Source organism: Antennarius striatus, chromosome 24, assembly GCF_040054535.1.
Source record: "Antennarius striatus isolate MH-2024 chromosome 24, ASM4005453v1, whole genome shotgun sequence".
Lineage (NCBI taxonomy): Eukaryota > Metazoa > Chordata > Actinopteri > Lophiiformes > Antennariidae > Antennarius > Antennarius striatus.
The window spans coordinates 8140516-8161990 of NC_090799.1; the positions used below are offsets into that span (position 1 = coordinate 8140516).

At 42.8% G+C, this 21475-nt stretch overlaps 2 protein-coding genes across 3 annotated transcripts; both read right to left on the reverse strand.

Moving 5' to 3' along the window:
* Positions 1-389: 389 nt before the first annotated feature.
* Positions 390-10259, reverse strand: LOC137591250 (titin homolog). 2 transcript variants are annotated; one of them, XM_068309132.1, is made up of 11 exons: positions 10080-10259; positions 8427-8572; positions 7609-7690; positions 7384-7519; positions 6865-7067; positions 6630-6766; positions 6399-6540; positions 6001-6282; positions 5039-5906; positions 821-4930; positions 390-727 (listed from the first exon to the last, which is right to left on the reverse strand). In XM_068309132.1, exons 1-11 carry the CDS (start codon positions 10203-10205, stop codon positions 693-695), a joined length of 6267 nt encoding a protein of 2088 aa, XP_068165233.1. In that variant the 5' UTR covers positions 10206-10259; the 3' UTR covers positions 390-692. The 2 variants fall into 2 exon arrangements, with proteins under 2 accessions (XP_068165233.1, XP_068165232.1); XM_068309131.1 differs by having other exon boundaries at positions 821-5906.
* A 3614-nt stretch (positions 10260-13873) lies between these two features.
* Positions 13874-21318, reverse strand: cbsa (cystathionine beta-synthase a). Its single transcript, XM_068309656.1, has 15 exons — positions 21194-21318; positions 18519-18818; positions 18252-18358; positions 17947-18081; positions 17630-17709; positions 16770-16974; positions 16563-16654; positions 16310-16435; positions 16142-16226; positions 15951-16056; positions 15617-15694; positions 15400-15534; positions 15168-15276; positions 14935-15019; positions 13874-14695 (listed from the first exon to the last, which is right to left on the reverse strand). The coding sequence occupies exons 2-15, from the start codon at positions 18809-18811 to the stop codon at positions 14562-14564; spliced, it is 1770 nt and encodes a 589-aa protein (XP_068165757.1). The 5' UTR covers positions 18812-18818; positions 21194-21318; the 3' UTR covers positions 13874-14561.
* Positions 21319-21475: the final 157 nt, after the last annotated feature.

Sequence of the window (21475 nt, forward strand, 5' to 3'; positions counted from 1 at the left end):
GTAAAAGAATCGAGTCAATAGAAAAACTGGTGTGAACATCACTAGATTTGGTCAGCGCTGCCCTCTCTTGGTCACTCATGGTAAGGACAAGCACAGACATTATCAAGTTTGTATAAGAAATACATTAAACAATTCATACTGAATGAATAAAGCAATCTTACATCTTGTCAAAGTTTAGACTCTAAATCAAACTCCAGGTGTTGGCACTGAACGCCTGGAAACCGGTATTTCGTCTTACTTCAGTCCCTTTGAGCAGTAATTAATCGACTGCGAAATCATGAGTGCAAAAAGCAAAGTACTGCAAATAATGGCTTTATATGGCTTACTGATGTTAAATTATATGTATTCTAGTAAAAGCAGGAGCAGTCGTGTCATCTTGCGTCAGTCGTTTTCACAGAGTGTCTTTTTTAAGCCACGATGCTCAATCGCCAAATACGGATGAAACGGCCGGAATGTGGCGGTTTCCGAAACAGGCACTTCAGTACTAGCCGCGTCGCTAACAGTCTGAGATTCAGTTCTCTTCTACCAACTAGCTGGCTCATGTGCTCTCTGGGTCGGGCCTCGCATCACAGGCACATGCTGTCAAGAAAATTCAGGGAAACCTTTTCGCTAGTTGTTCTCCAGAGAGCACTGATCCGTTGAGGTATAATCCAACCGGGGAGGAGGGAATATGATGCATCCAAAAGTTCACATCACTTTGTCTGATTTGGGCCTGCTGAGCTGTTGCCTGGAGTGGAAAAAATAGAGAGAAAAGGGAAGAATGAACAAGAGAACCATTTTTTAAATGGTGTTTATTGGTTTTATTAGTGATACTCCTCACCCTCATCATCAGAATCAAAGCCGAAGAGGCTCGAGCACTTCCTCAGCTGGAGATGACTCTGCAGGAGGTCAACAGTCGTGAACGTAGCGAAGCAGTTGACACATCGCTGCCTCTTGGGAGCCGCTGGAACTTTCTCCTCTTCCAAGCTCTGAGACATCTGGGGGGCTGGAATCTCCTTCCGTCGCTTCGGCATGGTGATGTACTTCTCATCCAGGTAAGCCGTCGGCGGCGCACGCAAGTAGGGCTTCTTCCCATACTCCGCGAGGGCGATCTTACACACCGTAGATGGTGTGTCGTCCGCCGCTGCTTGGCCATTTATTTTCTTGGAGAAACCCTTGTGTGTTTTAGACTGGGATTGTTTCTTCTTCTCCCCCTCCTCGCCCACCGAACTCCCTACAACCTCGGCTTTCTCCTCCTTTTTTGACTTTTTGGCTGTTTTAGCGCTCTGATCTTTGCATTTCTTCTTGACAGTCTTCACGTCACTGTCTTCGGGGTCAACCTTCCGCTTCTTGCTCGCTCTTTTGAGTTCAAAATTTTTCTTTGATTTCTGCTTTTGCGTGCTGTCCGACGCGGCAGCAGCGAGTTTAGACGTGACCTCGCTTGAGTCGCAATTGGGCGTCGAAGTCGAAGCTTCCTTTGCCTCTCCAACCACATCAGGAAAGCTTTCTACTGCTGTCTTTGCATCCTCCACCTGTTGGTCTACAGATTTCACTTCAGCAGTCTTTTTTAAATCAGATGTTTTGGTTGCATCTTTGCTTGCTCGTCTTTCCTTGACTGTTTTCTTGTTCGAGTCTTTGTGCTTGATTGTTTTCTTGCTTGATCCTGCAATACTTTGCAATTTTGTTGGCTGAGTCTCTTCTTTGATCGAATCGGGTGGTTTCTGGGACGTTTCTTCACTGGTGACCTTCGGTGCTTCCTCCCCTAAGATGTGGAGCTGTGAATTTATCTCCTTTAAATTGTCAGATGGGATGGCTAACAAAGTCGAGTCTGCATTTTCTACGTTTGCTTTTCCGTCTTCATCCGCACATTTTTCTAACGCTGGTGCTGCTCCTTTGGCATCGACCTGTGGGACTAAAGAGTTTGATTCGGAAAGCTTTTCCATAACCAACTCCGATACCTCACCAGGTTCATTCGTAACCTTCTGCTCCTTAGAAGCAGTCTGACCATTTTCTTCAGACGCAGAATGTCTTCTTGCTTTATGCGATTTCTTCATATTGGCTGACTTCTGTGCTTTGTCTGATGGATCTAAACTGTTCGTAGGCTTGGAGTTCGTCGCGACCGCCTTTTGTTTGGCGTGACTCTTCTTAATCCTGTTTTGCATTGGTTTCTTTGACTTTGATTCACTGGCTGACGTTTGGGTGGTTTGAGCTGCGTCTTGATTCTTTTCATCTTTTAATTCTTTGTTCTCTTGTGAAGCCTCTGCTGCTTTAGGGGGACCTGAAGGGAGCTCAACAGATCTGCCTGCAGTTTTATCCTGTTGACTCATTGCAGTGTTTTCATCAAGGACGAGCATCTTTGACTTTGGTGGTCGTCCTCGTCTTTTGGGGGGTTTCGTGTCTACATCCATCGGTTTTTTGTTGAACTTATGCCTGACGCTGTCGTTGTGTTTTAACAAAGACTTTAAGGCAACTTTGTGACTTTTGCGCGCTGCCAGGTTTGGATTCGTCTTACGTAACGTTTGCCGTAATCTCAGAGTCGGGCCAGTCGTCTGTACAGGCGTGTCTTTGTTAGACAAAATCTTGAAGATGTAGGAATCCATCTTGTGAGTAGCCTTCGCACTTAAAGATTTATTTTCAGTGGTGGCAGCTTCATCTTTCACCTCATGATCCAGTTGTGTCTTTTCGGCCGGCCTGTCAATAAATTTGCTGCTTGTTTGCTTTTTTGTATTCTTGTCTGCCTTAGTAGAAGCGTAGTGCTGTCTTTCATGAAGGTTCAGCGCCCAGAGACAAATAAAAAGTTCCGAGCAACCGGGAAGGCAACACGCTGCCTGCAGCGGACTGTGCCTCCTTGCATGGCGTCTCATTTCAATTCCAGTTTTGAACCTGGCAGTGCAATCTTGATGCAAGCAGGGATGCCGAGGGACGAGTCTGTGTCTTTCGACATGGTGCTGAAAATGTTCGAAACTCCACAAAACCCGCATACAAATACTACATCTGCTGTTTCCGATACGGAACGCCAGTTCCAAAGGTTTAACCTCTCCAAAATGATCCTCGAGAGCGTGGTAAAGAAGAGCAACGCGGTTCTTCGACACGTCTGTCAACCAGGCACAACCGTCCACAGGACAACAAACCGTCTCTTGTGGCTTCTTGTTTTTCCCGCCTTGTTTCGTGACGGTCTTGAGGACCTGCAAAGATTCAGTCTCCTTCATTTTCTCGTCCGTGGAGCTGAAATCTTTTTTGATCTGGACCGATGTTGTAGAATCCATCTCCACGTCTTGGTTTTCTTCTTGCCTTGAATTCTCGGCTACGCCATCAGAGTTCAAGCTGTCAGCTTTCCGTCTGTCAAGCACCTTCTTTCTGCCGATATGTCCATTCATTTTGTGAACATGCATCCTCCTTTTGAGCTGCTTTAATGAGTTTTGTTTCTTTCGCTGTGAAGATGGATCGTTATTGGACCTCAACTTCCGGGACACTGATGGGGATGGATCTGCAAGGCTTCCTGATTTGGAACAAACATCAGATTTCCGTTGCCTCCCACTACTGCGGTGCTCAGAACACACGTTTGCAGTCTTTGTTCTGACTGAGGTCTTAGGTGTGGAGATATCTTTGGCCTCACAGACCCCATTTTCTTGGGCTTTGTTCCCAGCTCCTTCTTTGCTCCTCTTCAGCTTCTCAATATGATCCGACATATGCATCATGGCCAGGAGATCGTTCTTGAACATCGTCCCACAGAACATGCACTCGTCTTTACGGTAATGGAACATGGCGTGTGCGACAACACGACTCCCCTTGAAGTCCTTGTTGCAGAAGGTACAACAGAACTCCAACTTGGACCCGTCTGACTCTACCTGTTCACCATTCTCAGTTGTTTCTGAAGCGATTTCATCAGTTCCTTCCCCCTCCTGTTCATCGTCGACTGCAGAGGCTGGTAAAGAGCAGCTCAAGGTACTTTTTAGCTTCCGGGTAACTTTAGGTTTACTTCTATCTATTGACTCCTTGCAGGTGTCATCCTCTGGGATGGGTTGTTTCTCAGGAGGAACTTTATTAGCCATCTCTGTCACCAACGTCAGAGCAGATATGTCGCTGACATTGTCTGGATCACTAGTTGCAATAGTACTGACTGTTGTTCCAGAGCTCGTGCCGTTTTGACTTAATACTTGACCTTTGCAAGAGATATCCACATCAGAAATACTGTTGAACACATCTGGAGAGTCCGTTTTAGTCTGACAAGAGAGTGAGCTCCCATCTCTCAGAACAACATTGTGAAACTGTGACGGGACAGAATCAGCTGCTCCACGGTCAGAAAGGTTTGCTCTATCGGACATTGGAGGGATTTCCTTTGCGGCCGCCGTGTGATTGCTGTCGGCAGTTGAGGCCTTGGAAGCTTTACTTGAAGTTGTGATTTCTGAGGACTCTTTTACAGTTGGGGATTTACAGATGTTATCTAAACTTGATGCAGGAGTCATTTTACCAGCTGTTGGGGTTTGTGAAGCAATCGTGACTTTCATCTCAACGGAAGATTCTTTTGCGTGCCGTCTCGGGGGTTCTGTTGGTTTTGCTGTGTCTGGTAATACATCTCTAACATCCATCTCAGACTGCCCAAACAGCTCGGTCCTCTTGGTCTGCAAGGATTTTCCTGCGCTTTGGGCTTGAGGAGTCTTATCTAAAATTTGGGATTCTGCTGCTTTTGCCGTTTGTGGTGAAGCAACGGCACATTTCATCTCAACGGCAGACTTTTCTGGGAGCTCTCGAGATGTAAATGTTTTTCGTGAGCCTGGTTTTGTTGTTTGAACTTTTTCTAAAACTGGGGAATCTGCAGAAACTCCTGCTGCTGGTCTCGGAGAGGCAAACCCACCTTTCATGCAGGTGGCAGGATTCTCACATCGCTCTTTCCGCTGCAGCTTTGGAGGACTTCCTTGCACAGAGGACCGAGTGATTGTTGAAACCGAGCCTGAGGGAAGAGTCGACACATTACCTTTTCCTTTCTTTCGTCGAGCGTAGCAATGCAACTGCTGCACAAACATAAATGCATCCCGCGCTCTGAGAACCACTTCCTTACCATGCACAGTCTTTAAAGGTAGTGATGTTGCTGGAAGCTTCACTGTGGGTTTATAAAGAAGCACCTGAGGATATCCTCTCTGTCTGTTACAGGTTTCCTCGATAAACGACCCCATCAGTTCATTATCCGGGAGGGAGAGTTCAAGAATGACTTGTGGAGGGGCCGTCGTCTGACGCTCGGGAGAAAATTCTTTGTGTTTGCTGTTTTCCCGCTCCATGTAATAATCGACTGAAGTCTTGCTCTTGATCTGACCGGTTTCAGCTCGCTTCTCGACTGACGCGTTGTGGTGGTGCTTTCGATTTTTCAACCCGTGCCTTTTGATCTTCAGAGGAGCATTGTTCTCTTCAAGAGTTCCTGAGTCTTCCAGAAGCCACTTGGGTTTTTTAATTCTCCGTTTGGGCGGGTTTTTCTCTGAGAGTCGTGTAGTGCGTCTTTCTCCACGAAATCCGTTGCCCTGCAGTCTGTCTATCTGCCAAAATGAACGCCTTAAAGGTTGACACGGTGCGTCCTTCAAAGGCCTCTGGTTGCCTTTTCTCTTTGCAGTGTGGTTGACACCAAGGGGTGGTTTGTCTTGACCAACTTTAAGCCTTTTGGAGACAGCATAACTATTATCATTCTGTTGTCTGTCCTCTTTATGTAGCCGCTTCTTAGCCGCTGCTTGAAACGACCTTTTATTTCCTTTCTGACATACTGACACATTTGATCGCTGAGCAGGTTCTTTGGTGCTATAGTTAAAGATCCATTTGTCTTCCATGATCTCCTCAAGGGCAGAACTAACTACCTTCTCACTCATCAGCTTCAAACAGTTTGACCGCAATGCGATGAGGTTCCAGAACTCAGGGTCAAAATATAAGTCCTTCTTTAAGACCTAAAGAGAGATGAAGAAAGAAAATGTCAGGCAAATGTTTCATAACCTATAATCAATATTCCCTCGTTTTAAAACTTGTCAAAAAGTTCTCCACCTGCAGGGTTTCGAAGCGAACGTTATTTCTGATGGGGCTGTTGTCCACGTGGTACTCTTGATCAGGATGCCGGTAGAGAAGGTAGACGATCTTGTAGGCCTCAACAGTGCGTTCCAAAAAGAAGACAAGTAGAGCACACGCCCGGCAAACCTCCAGGTCATTGGGCAGCAGGCCAGCTATCGTTTTGTAGATCAGGGCTTTGGTAACGACGTCACAGGGAAGGCAAGACTTAAGGGCGTTAGCGCAAAGCTCCACGCAGAACTGGATTCCATCGTCACCAACCTGGCAAGACACGACTCTTTGAATATTCAAACCGATGTGTATAAAATCGATCTTCACAAGTTTATTTAAATACAAAACCTTTTTGTTTGACACAATCCACCACAGCGCAGTCTTACCTCTTGCAGTATGGCTCTGATGAATGGGAAGATTGAGTTAACGTTAGTGGCAGACAGCATCAGCCGGTGAATCTCCTCAAGTAGAGCATGCTTGGATGTTTTCAACCGATGATGAAGTTTACTCCACACGAGGACAAGATCACTACATATAACAGTTCAAATTAGTTTACAATTAGGAGGAGTGTGAATATGTTCATTATATATATATATATATTACATATGAAAACATACCACAAATAGTACATGTCTCCCCTACAGAGCTGTTGGGAGAGGAAGGCTCTGCTAAGAGCTAACAGCAACTCATCCTCTTCCTCACACTCCATACTGCAGATGATATGAATTGCATCTTTACCATTCAAGTTGGACACCTAAAACAATGACAATGAAAGCATGAGTTCAGTCACAAAGATTATGATAAATAAATTTGTAGCATAATACAACAGACTGCAGTCAAATGTCTACCCACCTCTTTGTGTAGGCTTTCATGCTGTGAAGTCTTGAAAAGCCAAGTGAGGTAGACCTGGAGGAAGAACAAGTGTTGTCCTGCAGTGGGATGCCAAGCACAACACTTAGCCAGGGCCATTGCCTCACCAACCCGCTCACAGGATAAGAGGTAGCGCACCCGAAGCTCAAAGAACACTGGCAGCTCAGAACTGATGAATCCATCCACTGGGGAGAGTCATAAACAGGAAATTAATATGGTTTCACTTTAATGAAGGCGTTTTTGCTTTACAGCAAACAGACAGTAGAAGCAAAAGTCTCTCTGGAATGCTAACTTTTCAATAACACCCATAGCAAACATGTTATTATCAATGTGGCTTCAAATATGAAGCAAAAAATCCCCTAACAAACTGCCAGATTTCCAAGCAGCTTTCAGGACCAGTGACTCACAAAAGCTATTGATGGACAACAAGAGCCGAATCTAATGTGACAACTCATTTTGTGTCATCAACAGAAGTAATGACATCAGCATTGGGTCACCTACCTTCGCTCTGAGGTAAATTGGCCCCACCCAGGATTGCCTGTAAGGCGGGCCAAGCCCAAGGTCCGCCACCTCGCACCATGTGCTCAACCTGAAGCAAATGAACATTCCGATGCCTCGCAAGTGCCGAATGACATTTCTGCAAGAGAAAACAAAAAAAATTTCTCAATGCAATAATTTATCAAATAATATAAGAGGTGCACCATGTTTGGAATGAATTATTCTCACCTGGAATGTAACAGTGAAGTGTTTTAATGGCTCCTGAAGTAAATCCTTATGGTCAAAAAACAGCAGCAACTCAAAAACGCTCCTGTGAAGAGAGCAGAATTGTTTGGCAGCTGCCTGCAGATCAATATTTAAAACCTTTAAAATCATTTTAACCTGAGCACAGATGGTGAATGTGATAGTGACAGAGGAATGCGTGTAAGTGGGACACTGGGGAAAGCCCTGGGGAACATGTGATGAAGGACAGTTTAACAGTTGGAAGAAGGCCTGGAATTTTACTGCCAGTCAAATTTAGCTGCACGAGCCAATGAACATGATCAGCTTTTCATTGTCATGAACTGCCCTTAAATATACAAGATCACTTCAAATGTTAACAAATACACAGAAATAAATGTTATATTGACAAGAAATCATGTGAATATTCATATTGCTTTATGTACACAATTAATGTTAACAATTTTTATCTGAGTAAGATGAGTAATACAAATGGGAATTTTCTAAATTTTTGCTGTGCATTCAATCCTACTCGAAAGTTGCTTGTTATTACTGGTGTGATTGTCACTTATAGTGTCACGTTAGCCATTACAATATACAATCAGATTTTATTCATAAAAAACTTTTGAGTCTATTTGCAGGATATTTCAGTTGAAGTGTGTCAAATTAATGTGACGGAAAATCATTGATTTTGTTTGATGTCTCTGAATGGAGTGGCTGCACATTTTTAATCTGTTATGCAAACACAAGTACAGGTAATATTTCTGTTCTCATTCAATTATTTTCAAAAGTCAAAGCATCGTGCTTTGGACAGTTTGGGTACTTACAAGGCCAGACTACTGAGTGTGTGGAGCACATGATCACAGTTCAATGTGAAGAAGGTGGAGACTTGAGCGAAGTAGCAAAAAGCTATCTCAAGAATCCTGAGCTGAGGCAATGGCACCTGCCAACGAGAGGTGTACTCCTCCACCAGCTGCACAGAAAATTGATTACATAAATACATACATAAATAAAGAAAAACATAAATGGATACGCAAACCAAACACAAACCAGTGAGAACAGTTTGAATCATTTAAATTTTTCGACAGTCAAAAAGGAAATATGAAGCATTAGATGGATCATCACATACAGTATGTGATTATGCATGCAGTGCCACTTAAAGCAAACATTGTAATTAAGTCAACAAAATACTCCTAATGTTCTTTAATACTGACCATTTTTAAAGGATATATACTTAAGTATTACATTTCCTTCTCACCTGTTTTTGGTAACATGGTGAGTTTAATATCCTGGTTTTAGAGATGTTGGTGAGAAAATAATTTAGAAACATAACATACATATCCTAATCTACCAGGGAATTTGAGGACAACCAAGTCACACCTTTTATATGTGGCACAATTTAACATTTTTTAAGACTTATTGTGCAGAGACTGAAGAGACAACAGCTGTAAAAGTTACGTCAGAAGTGTTAAACGTGTTTATAGTTTTACTACAGTGAACAACAACTGGTCACAGGGCTGTCTGCAGCTACTTGTTGCTGAATCATCATAACAATAGAATAAACTACACATCTACTGAGTCTTAATGGCGGAGGTCTAAAATATTACTCATTTCCAGGCCTCTGTCTATTCAGTACAACTAAACAAGATTTAGTTACCACTACTCTAAAACCAAAATAAGTAACTTCATGAATTCAACAATCACTGGATTACAGTATTCTTCACAGTAATTACAATCATTACATCAACTTTGCTGATGACAATTTGCTGCTGCATAACTTTTGCTAGCATTCTCCTACAATTAACATCCAAATGCACATTTAAATTAGTATTTCTCGAGCATTAAAACATTATAATATATTCATGGTGTGACGACACATGATCACACCTTAGATTACTGATTTACACAGAATGCGTTTTTCTCTCAGAGTAAAACGTGTAATTTAAGGCAGATACAAACACAGGTTTATAAAGTAAACGATTATAATGAATGCTACAAACCACAAAAAAATTCTTAGAATAGTGATTTTTTTTAACGTCAGTTAATGTTGCCAGTCTCAACTGCTTAAATGATTGATGTATGTGTAGATAATATGCAAAAAAAAAGTTACACAATCGCTTTGGTAAACATTCACCGTAAAGCTACCAACTTGGCTAACTTGCAAGCAAAATAAGGACTAGCTGGGTAGTAGTCAGAAGCGATAGTTAGCTTGTTAGCTTTACAGACAACAGTTATCAAATGAAGACTGATTTCAGCAGTTTGGTTGGTCGATAACTGTACCAAAAATAGTTGGGAGTCATCCTAAATCATAATAATCAGACGTTAATATGATGTCTTGATTTTGGAAGCACCTACGGCTACATAGCTAAAGCTAACGAACGTAGCTAATGCTAGCAGTGTAGCGGCCACTTCTGGGGGAGGGGAGTCGTCTAACATACTGCCGTTTATCTTCGACGACAACTTCAGCTACGCCTCCTTACCTTGCAAAAGTCTGAACAGAAAGGTTTTCCATCGGCTCGCAATTCGTCGCTTGTATAACGGCTCAACAAACTGTGTAACTGTTTTTCGAGCCCCTCTAACTCGCTCACATTACCCTCTTCCGCCATACTGCTTGTCGAGCCTTCCTCGTAGCATCTAGCTCACAACACATACATCGCCACAGTTGCTTTGACAGCGCTGATTGGATCATGGAGACTCGCTCCCTTGTTGATGCCGGCATGCACCGGAGGGGAGCTGGCTCGGGCGGAGTTTATTTCTTACAATTAGACTAGATTGTCTCTAATGAAGCCCCGCCCAACACGGTTTTAGGAGTAACATATTACATGTACCAGAAACCACATGGCAGACACAAACATAGTACGTTAATGACAGCTAATTTCTACGTTCACGTTTACTTAATGAACTTGGAAAGCTTGAGATATTACTTTTTTTCTCTCTATTATAGATTAACCTCGCTTCAGAATTGAATATATAAACTCGTGACTCACATTTTTCTCATATTTACAAAATAGTCATTTTGAAGCAATGCCTGCTAATGTGGGTAAACAGTTCAATCTTCCGGGCTGTGAGCTCCCTGCTGAACATCCAGTCCACCAGGGTGGCTCAGAGGGTGCTACAACTGTGGAGGCAAAGACTTTCCGGGAAGGAGAGAGGCCTCCTCCTGGACTATAGTACAGGGACTGTACCAGACAGCAAAGATCCTTTCCCAGAGGTCCACATCAGTCCCCTGTTTGGAGAACTGGAGGGCCCTCTCCTCGGAGAGGAGCCTGCACACGGCCAACAAAAAAATACTGTACAAACAATGTGTAAAAGTAATCAACAAGAAAAACCTGTGTAACAGAGCACCTACTACCTGGGCCAACGGGATGACGGGAAATGGACCTGACCCACAGTGGAGACTTCTGTACAAACATCCCCTCAAGAAATAAAACAGCCGACCTCCAGTGGAGGATTTTGCATGGTGCCGTCGGTTCCAATGCTTTTGTCTCTGTTTTCGCCCCTGCGGTGTCCAGCCAGTGTCCCTTCTGTCCCCTTTGTGAGACAGTCTTTCATGCTTTCAGTGAGTGTGGGAGACTTGCAGTACTCTTCACTCTTCTAACGAATGTTTTTAACTTGTTCAATGAAAACTTTAGTATCAGGAAATTCATCTACGGTGCTGGGTACAATAGATCGAATCAGAGAAAGTGGCAGCTTTTAAATTTTATTTCTGGGGAGGCAAAACTTGCAATTTATGTGACCAGGAAGAGGAAAATTGAAAACAATACTGTTCAAGAAGCAGCTACTGTTTTTTGCTGTAACATCAGATGTCGCTTAAAACTAGAATTTGGTTTCTATAAATTGACAAAAGACCTGAATAACTTTAGGAACATCTGGTGTTACAAAAATGTCCTATGCACTTTAGTTGACCAACTCACTTTTGCAAACTTCCTGTTATAATGCACTAATTTTTATATTGTATTTCCCTTTGTTTCTTGGTGTTTAATGTTTTTGAGTGTTTTTGAAATTTCATCTAATGAAAAATTGTAAAATGTTCTAAATGTTCTAAATGTTAAATGTGATTGGAGTTTTTTTGGAAAAGATCTTCTGAGGCACTTAAATGCTTTCATCTAATGTAAAACTGCAAAATGTTTAAATGAGATTAAAGTGTTTTTGCAAAAATCAAAAAAAAAAATCTTCTTTTCCTTTCGGCTTTTCCCTTCAGAGTTCACCACAGCGAATCAATTTCCTCCATCTAGCCCTGTCCTTTGAATCCTCTTCTCTCACACCAACTACCTTCATGTCTTCCCTCATTACATCCATAAACCTCCTCTTTGGTCTTCCTCTAGGCCTCCTGCCTGGCAGTTCAAAACTCAGCATCCTTCTACCAATATATTCACTATCTCTCCTCTGGACATGTCCAAACCCTCTCAGTCTGGCCTCTCTGACTTTATCTCCAAAACCTCTAACATGTGCTGTCCCTCTGATGTACTCATTCCTGATCCTATCCTTCCTGGTTACTCTCAGAGAGAACCTCAGCATCTTCATCTCTGCTACCTCCAGCTCTGTCTCCTGTCTTTTCTTCAGTGACAATGTCTCTAGACCAAACAACATCGCTGGTCTCACCACAGTTTTGTACACCTTTCCTTTCATTTTAGCTGAAACTCTTCTATCACACATCACACCTGACACTTTCCTCCACCCGTTCCATCCTGCCTGTACACGCTTCTTTACCTCTTTTTCACACTCTCCATTGCTCTGGACTGTTGACCCTAAGTACTTAAAATCCTCCACCTTCTTGATCTCTTCTCCCTGTAACCTCACTCTTCCACTTGGGTCCCTCTCATTCACACACATGTACTCTGTCTTACTGCGGCTAACCTTCATTCCTCTCCTTTCCAGGACAAACCTCCACCTCTCTAGCTTCTCCTCCACCAGCTCCCTGCTCTCACTACAGATCACAATGTCATCTGCAAACATCTTAGTCCATGGAGATTCCTGTCTAACCTCATCTGTCAGCCTGTCCATCACCATAGCGAACAAGAAGGGGCTCAGAGCTGATCCCTGATGCAGTCCCACCTCCACCTTTAACTCCTCTGTCACACCTACAAGCACACCTCACCACTGTCTTACAGTCCTCATACATGTCCTGCACTGCTCTAACATACTTCTCTGCCACTCCAGACTTCCTCATACAATACCACAGTTCCTCTCTGGGCACCCTGTCATCAGCTTTCTCCAGATCTACAAAAACACAATGCAGCTCCCTCTGGCCTTCTCTGTACTTCTCTATCAACATCCTCAAAGCAAATACTGCATCTGTAGTACTCTTTTTTGGCATGAAAACATACTGCTGCTCACAAATGTTCACTTCTGCCCTTAGTCTAGCTTCCACTACTCTCTCCCATAACTTCATTGTATGGCTCATCAGCTTTATTTTTCTGTAGTTGCCACAACTCTGCACATCTCCTTTGTTCTTAAAAATGGGCACCAGCACACTTCTCCATTCCTCAGGCATCTTCTCACTATCTAAGATCCTGTTGAACAACCCAGTCAGAAACTCTACTGCCACCTCTCCTAGATACTTCCATACCTCTACAGGTATATCATCAGGACCTACTGCCTTTCCACTCTTCATCCTCTTCAATGCCCTCCTCACTTCATCCTGACTAATCTTTGCTACATCCTGGTCCACAAGTCACCTCTTCTAGTCTTTGTTCTCTCTCATTTTCCACATTCATCAACTCTTCAAAGTACTCTTTCCATCTTCCCATCACACTACTGGCACCTGTCAATAGACTTCCATCCCTATCCTTAATCACCCTAACCTGCTGCACGTCCTTCCCATTTCTATCTCTTCTTGCCAACCGGTATAGATTAGTCTCTCCCTCCTTACTGTCCAACCTAGCATACAAGTCATCATAAGCTTCTTGTTTGACCTTTGCTACCTCTACCTTCACCTTACGCTGCATCTCCCTGTACTCCTGTCTACTCTCCTCAGTCCTCTCAGTGTCCCACTTCTTGTACACTCCTGTACCTCCTCATTCCACCACCAAGTCTCCTTATCTACTTTCCTTCCAGATGACACACTTTACTTCCAGATAAACAGTTCAATCTAAGCCCCAAAAAAACTTATTTAAAAACGTGTCAGGGAAACTCCATACCAATGCTTTTTGTTTATATGAATTAACAATACAGCTTTTAAAATTCACAAATGGAACCCATTTATCTGTGTTAGATTGTGTTGTCTGGACAGCTTTAGCACACAATTTGCCAGAAGTAAACACAGGACAGTTACCCATTTCCCTTAACATTTATTTAATCACACAAATTCATTAAAGAAAATCATGCAATACAAAACAATTCCCTAAGCCATTGCAAAGATTAAACAGTCATGATAACTCCACATTGACATCACAGGCAGTGTAATGACATAAGATGGAAAGAAAAGCACAGAATGTTTTAACAATCACTGATTACAAAAGCAACAGAGTCTGCAAGCCTAAAAAGGATAATAAGCTTATATACAACTTAAAACATGTTTAATCCTGATAAATGTGGTTTTTATACTATACTCTGTCTTATTTCTGAAGTTTAATTGGTACACAAGGCACCTGTGAAATTATGTATTTTAAACAAAAAGCACCAGCACAAGTATCTCTATTCTTGGCATGAATAGAGGTAATTTAACTATTTATAACTATAAACATAAACAAGATAGTTAAGAAATCAAGAAAAGTCATGAACTTAAAGAAGATTTGCATTGAGAACTAAAAGCAACTGAAATAAAATCCATTACTTCAAATAATAAGTAACCCTTCTTACACTTGTACTTCTTATGCTGACTTCACAGCATAACACAGACTAAAATTCAAGCATCATAAAGATCAATCCTTTTCATATACATAAAAAAGCTAACCTTAATTTATTACTTTTCCATCTTTTAAGACATATGTAAAGAAACGCTTGAGGGTGGTCCGCATGTTTTAGTTCAACTCGTCAGTGGACTCTGACATGGATCGCTCCCTCCTTTCCCGGCCCGTTACAAAGTTGAGCAGGTCCACGGCCGTCACCACCCCGAAAACCATCTGCTTCAGGCTGGGAGAGCCATCCGTCAAGTCTGGAGTCAGAAAGAGTGGTAAAGATAATGAAGGCATACGTTTCCAGCTGTTTGCTTTGTAAATAATAAAACAAGGCTTGTGGAGCTACTCATCAGGTGGGAACTGAAAGCATTCTTCTATACAGACACGAGGTGGCGCTAATGTCAACATAATGTGTGCAGTTCCAGATTTCAGAGGTGAAATGAAAATGAGAGCTTATAAATGAAGGAAAAGTGTGTAAACAACGAAAAGAACTTACATTGGATCTGTTCATGGACCACTAGAGCAAAGTGATCTGTCTCCAGGATACGGGACAGCTTTCCCAAATTATCAGTGAGACAGATCTAAAAAGGACAATCAGAATAATGACTTAAATATTCAGGATGTTACTAAAGAAAACAAAAGATGCACTCACAACAAAAATAACAAATATCTTGGCTTCAAATTTAAAAGTAGCACAAGAAAAGAGGAGTCAAGGGTTTAGAGTCTGACCTGTTTGAACTGCTTGTACAGCACTTTGCTGACCGGGTCGGAGAGCTTGATCTTCCCCGCCAAAATAGAGGCCAACATGTTCCCTAAAGTCACCATCCCCAGGATTAACCTGCACACAAACACAGAGGTTTCAGGTGCAACCTCAGAGGGATTACATACACAGATGTCCAGATAATCTAGTTTAAATAAAAAGCAGCTCGCTGGTTTGCATGTGGCTGTTCAGGACACCCACCCAGCCTCGTCCACTACGGGGGCCTGATCGAAGCCCTTGTCCTTGAGGATCTGGATGGTCTTCTGGCAGGAGACGGTGGGCAGGACGGTGAGGGGAGCACACAGGTTCAAACTCTGTATCTTCAGGTTCCACCACCTGACAGACAGAAACGACGGGGTTTCAGGTCGACACACAGGAAAGGGAATTTCTTGCATCCCCTCCCTTTTAAGACACATACCATGGTTTTTTCACCATGAGGTCCTCGACACTCAGGAACCCGTTCTGCACCATCCACTTGTCACTGAGGAACTTGGACCTTGAGGAGAAAAAAATACAGAAATGAAAATAGGAGGATTAAGTTACCGAGATTTTGAGGGAAGATCAAGTTTATCTTTTTTAAGCGATAACTTTTCCCTCATTTATTTCACCTGACAGCATAAAAGATCAAAATTCCGTGACCCATCAACAATTTGCTGGTGCTACACCAGTCCTATAAATGTCAGCATTACATTAACTGAACCTGGAGTTCACTGGTTAGCTCTTTCACAGACAGACCGGACGTAGATGCTCACATGTAGTTGCGGACGGAGTCCGGCAGGATGACCACACAGCGCTGACCCTCCTTCAGCTCTTTGGCGACATTTACCGCTGCTGCCATGGCCGTTCCAGAGCTGCCTCCTGTTACATACGAGAGCAAAAGGCCGGTTAGATTTCACTTACAGACTGAGTTTGACTTTCCCCGGGACTTTCCCCGGGACTTTACCACAAAGCAGGCCCTCTTCTCTGATCAGCATACGCGACATATTGAAGGATTCCTCGTCCTTCGACTTGTACCAGGTATCAATTACCTAACAAACAAAAACCGCACTAAGTGTTGTATAAACACACAGAAACGACAGGCGAGGGAAGAAAAAAATCTCCTTGAACTCACTGATCTGTCGAGCACGGTGGGGATGAAGTCGTAACCGATGCCCTCCACCTCGTACCGGGCTTTGTCGGTCTTGTTAAGCTCCTCAGGCTCAGCCAGGATGGAGCCTTCTGGGTCGACACCGACAATCTGCACACAACAGGCACCATTCACATACAACAAGAGGCTTAGCGGAGTATTCTTGTATATTACAAGAAATATGAAAGCTTGAGTGTCTGAAAGCGTAAGACTGAGAAATGGGATCCCATTGTCTTACCTTAACGTTAGGGCATCTTTCCTTCAATTTGCGAGCGATGCCTGTGATCGTCCCCCCTGTGCCTGCTCCTGCCACCAGCATGTCCAGTTTACCTGGGTTAGACAGGGTTGATTGAGGATCATTAAACGTGATTTGTTTTTTTGTTTATGAGGAAATTAACCACATTAACATTCTGAGATTATGACGGGGGGTAAACAAACTCCCCACCATCACACTGCTCCAGAATCTCCTCCGCTGTGGTGTCGTAGTGAGCCAGGGGATTGCTCGGGTTGCGGTACTGGTCCAGGATGTGCGAGTTGGGAATCTCGTTTTTAAGGCGCCAGGCCACGCCCACGTGCGACTCCGGCGAATCGAAGCGAGCGCTGGTTGGTGTTCGAACAATTTCGGCACCAAGGGCTCTCAAGACATCCACCTGTTATGTAAAAAAGAAAGCACGTTGATCTCTTTATTAACAATCTATCCCCAATGAAACACTCAATTTGTGGGCCTAAATTGGCGCCTTCCATTTCTGATTTCCTGTGACAGCTGCCGATCAGGTCTGTGTCGTTTGTGCTTACACACTTAACTGAATCTTGTGTTTGATGTGAAACACTCACGGCTAGAACAAATGAAATAATCACACACACAAAAGAACATAGGCCTCAGAGGAAAGGTGAAATAACCCACCCCTGAATGATGAGAACGTAAGAAGACAGTCAATGAGATGTGTCAACATATACTTTAAACAAGTCTTTTAAAGAACGCAACATCAATGAACAAAAGGTCTATTGAGATCTTAATGAACCAATGTGTTCTGGAGGCTCGAGGTACCAATTCCTGTCAAACAAATGTTTTACTTGTTCGACTTGAATTTGTCCTCTGACATAATTAAAACCCAATGGTTCAAACAGGGAACCAGATCACGAGAGGAGACAGGTGCAGCTCTTCGTCATGTGTGTACTCACCAAAACTTTATGAGCAAATAAAGTAAATACTTAAAAAAAAGACTAGTCGGTTGGGGTCTTGGACATTTCTGTTAATTTTTCATTCTTGGACTGAAAAATTTAGTTAGCAAAACCTGAACTCACCTTCTCCATGCTCATCTTCTCGGGCATGACGATGATGCAGCGGTAGCCCTTCACAGCTGCAGCCAGGGCCAATCCAATCCCTAGGAACAGGAAGGAAAAAGTCAGTCAGTCAGTCATCGTCAGATTACCACCGCTATATCCGCCACAGCGGGTCACGGGGAGCCGGAGCCCATCTCGGCGGCACAGGGTGTGAGGCGGGGGACACTCCGGGCACGGCGCAGTGCACCGCGGGGAAGGAAAAAGTGTTTCACCAAAACCAGCATACAGGTCATATCCAGACATGTCTGCCCCATCGATCTGCACATGCAGGTAAATACCAGTGTTCCCAGAGGTGGGCTCTATAATGGTGTCTCCAGGCTTGAGGGTCCCGGCTCGCTCTGCATCTTCCACCATTCGTAGGCTGATCCTGTCCTTCACACTGCCACCAGCATTGAAGAACTCACACTTGGCCACTATAAACAGAAAACAACAACTTGTTTACATTGGAAGACATTGACCTGGGATGAACTTAAACCTAGTTTTTACGTCCCTATAATCTTAGGCATTAAATCTGTGACACATCTTATAGAGCACTTGCTTGTTTTTGCCGTTGATCTAAGAATGTGGTTTGACGATGACTCACGTATTTCACACTTGAGTCCAAACGCTTTGGGTATCTTGTTGATGTGCACCATGGGAGTATTACCGATCCTGTGCAGGATGTTTGGGAGAATCGTTGGTGGAACAGGTCTGGAAACAGAAGGGGAGTAACCACATGTGTACACATGAATGCCAGACAATGACTGATGATGCATCACAAGAGAACGATTGTTCTCTTTACAAAGAAAAATATCAGATCATAATATATTCAAGTGTTCTTTAGTCGAACTAATTTTAACATCACACTGACCTTGGAATTTCTGCATGAGGGGAGTCACATTTTGAGGCCCCGAGGCTCCATTTGCAGCGGCTAGGCAGGTCGGGTCGAATCCATTTCCTCTCGACGGGGGCATTAGCACTGATTTGAATGGTACTGTTTCCACCTTCAGCACCTTCCATTGCGGGAAGCTTGTCTAGTCTGTTCTGTGGGAACGAGCCCTCGAGCACTTTGGTGTCTCCATTCGTGTGGTTGTGCAGCTTGGAGGCGTGAGGACACACAGAACTTTTAATGGGCGTTTCTTTGCATGAAGGAACAGACGGCATGGTTTACCTGACAAAAAAGAAACAGGGTGTGCTGTAATGACCGGGTACATTCCAACAGAACAGAATTATAGTACTTTATTTAATCTATCTATCTGGATTTTCTTATTAAAGATCAGTAACTTTGGACGCTTAATCTTAATCATCTAAATCAGCTCAATCCTGCAGCGTTACTATCTGCTCTGTCATAAGAGCATGAGAAATCTATGTCTACAAATAAACGTAAAACATTCTACTCTACCTCTCCAAAACTGTCAGCAAAATCCAGCGAGAACACAGACGAATGAACGCAGACAAAAATACTTGGCAGAAATAAACAACAGTAAACAGACGTGACTCCACTCTTGTTTAACTGGGCTGAGTCAAACCACAGAGAAAGTTTTTAGTAACAAGTTTGTTGCTCTCGTTTTTTATGCACTTAGAATGTGGTTCTAGTCACATTCATGCCTTCAACAATAAACCATGTACACTTTTTCTAGACATGTTGAAGAAATGAAATGTTATCACAAGTTAACAGTCATTACAGTTGAAAATGGATGAAAAATTCATTCACGTATTCCATCATGTTAAATATTACCCTGAAGTGAGTTTGTAATACAGGCTAAGTCATCACCATTCCCAGTAGCAACAACAATAAAATATTTCTTTAACTCTATATTAAGTCAATGAATGACAACTGATGTATTTGAGTAACAAAACCATACGATTTCAGGTTCAGGGGAATATGAAGCTCAATAAAGGGAACTGTCAAAAACGAAATTGATCACTGATGAAAAGCATCTCAAGTTCTCAAACACTCAATGAGATGATGATTTTGTACATTTCTCAAATACTTCGGGTACATCACATTTAGATACAACTCTTCACACGCGTGGTTAAAATGCTGATAAACTGACTTTTTTTCCATGAGGAACCTTCACTATCACACAGTTAACACAGCTGTTCAAACCGGGGCACCAATTTCAAATAACATTCTCAAACACATGGAACCAATGTGATCTTAAGCAAATAGCACAACAGGAAAGACAAAACACGCCCTGACACACCAAGCTTTAAATAACATTAAATGGTTATGCTCATTGTAATCTCAAACAAGAAAGACCTGCCATGACCTTTTTAAAAAAAGACAACCACTGTATTTTTTTCTCACTCAAAGTATAGTGGTAACTAACTAATTGTGTATCTGGTGTCATTTCCTGTAGTTCATTTTTATGGCCCAATAGATCTTGCAGAAAAAAACTGACTTTTTTGACACACTGTCCTGATGGGACCTCAAACACAGGAAAAAGCTTTAGCTGTTAGCTTCAGCTGTGATTATTGCAGGAAGGGTTGCTGGTATGTTGTAGCCAAAGAGGGTTGAACAGGGTAACATGATCCTCCATGAGAATGCCCTTGTGGCGCTGAGCCCAGACTTAATACGAGAATTTAACAGGTGAAAGGGAGGGGGGGGTTCAAATACCAAAAGGTTGGGAAATACACCAAAAACAACCTGATCTGAATCTGACTACAACAACTCCAATCTACTGAAATATCACCAGGATGAGCATTTGGCTCATCCCCAAGGTCAATAGCACCACAGCAGATAACACCTACTCACTGAGCCATAACAAATTATTGACTTAACATGAAAAGCAGGAATGCGACCAGAAGAAAACAGCATGTAAAGTTGCATCCAAAGTTGTAGACCTGAAAAAAAAATCACGCATTCTCCACCAGAAGGAGGTAAGATTAGCTGATTAGCTGATAAAGAAATGTTTAGATTATATATAATACTAATATAAAAAATGTGGTTTTGATTCATGATTGGGGGACAGCTGGTTTAATCCCACACGATAAAGTCAAATTTGGATTCAAAGAATGACAATTTGACCGGGGGGGCGACAAAAAAAAATCAACTACTTGAAGCTGTACTAGTTTGCTTGTTTTATTCGTTTTAAGGAAGCATGATCCACATATGGACAAAACTCTGCATTTGAGCAAGCGATTAATAAGTAAACGAGAGCCAAATAGATCGATAGCTGATGCCCAAATACACGAATAACCTCCTGGTGAAACATGAAAAATGTGGGAAGTAAACAAATAGGTAGGATGCAGATAACGGGAAGTTGAATTTATGCAATGCCAACAAGAACGAGTGAGCACTAACAGAAGATGATAAAAAAATTAACGTAAAATGATGTCATAAAATAAGATGAATCATATCTATTGAAGCAGGCAGATAAACGAATTATAAACCAGAAGAAATTGGAAATTAGCCAGCAGGACCAGGCTGCGCAGTTAGCGCATTGCATCAGACAGCGACGGAGGAGTCAATTCTAGCCCACGTAAGGGAAGAAAAATAAACCTTAACATGATTTAATGTTTATTTCTTTAATTTTCACTCACCTGAAACGTTAAATGTCCCGAAAACGTGTGAAACTTGCGTCCACCCAGAAAAAGCTAACAGATGTGCGGCTGCTTCTCACGCACACAATGGTTTTGAGGTTCACGCACGTGCATCAATCGAGGAGGAGAGGCTGGAAAGTTGTGCGGCCCTCTGATTGGTTGCATCAGGGGCGTCTGACTAGTGGCCTCCACCAATCAGAGGAGGTTTCTCAATACACTGTTCAAATTGTCCCCCATCGCTGTTGACAGAACAGGCTGAACGGACTTCGGTCGCATGTGGCA

What these genes read in the sequence shown, in the direction of transcription:
- LOC137591250 (XM_068309131.1), bottom strand. Translation starts at nt 10,205, where the DNA reads ATGGCGGAAGAGGGTAATGTGAGCGAGTTAGAGGGGCTCGAAAAACAG. An exon ending in TCTGTTCAGACTTTTGCAAG is followed by an intron (nt 8,573 to 10,079) that starts GTAAGGAGGCGT and finishes TTTTCTGTGCAG; the next exon opens with CTGGTGGAGGAGTACACCTC. An exon ending in ATGAAAGCCTACACAAAGAG is followed by an intron (nt 6,767 to 6,864) that starts GTGGGTAGACAT and finishes TCATTGTTTTAG; the next exon opens with GTGTCCAACTTGAATGGTAA.
- cbsa (XM_068309656.1), bottom strand. Translation starts at nt 18,811, where the DNA reads ATGCCGTCTGTTCCTTCATGCAAAGAAACGCCCATTAAAAGTTCTGTG. An exon ending in GACTCCGTCCGCAACTACAT is followed by an intron (nt 15,695 to 15,950) that starts GTGAGCATCTAC and finishes TTTCTCCTCAAG; the next exon opens with GTCCAAGTTCCTCAGTGACA. An exon ending in CCCGTAGTGGACGAGGCTGG is followed by an intron (nt 15,277 to 15,399) that starts GTGGGTGTCCTG and finishes GTTTGTGTGCAG; the next exon opens with GTTAATCCTGGGGATGGTGA.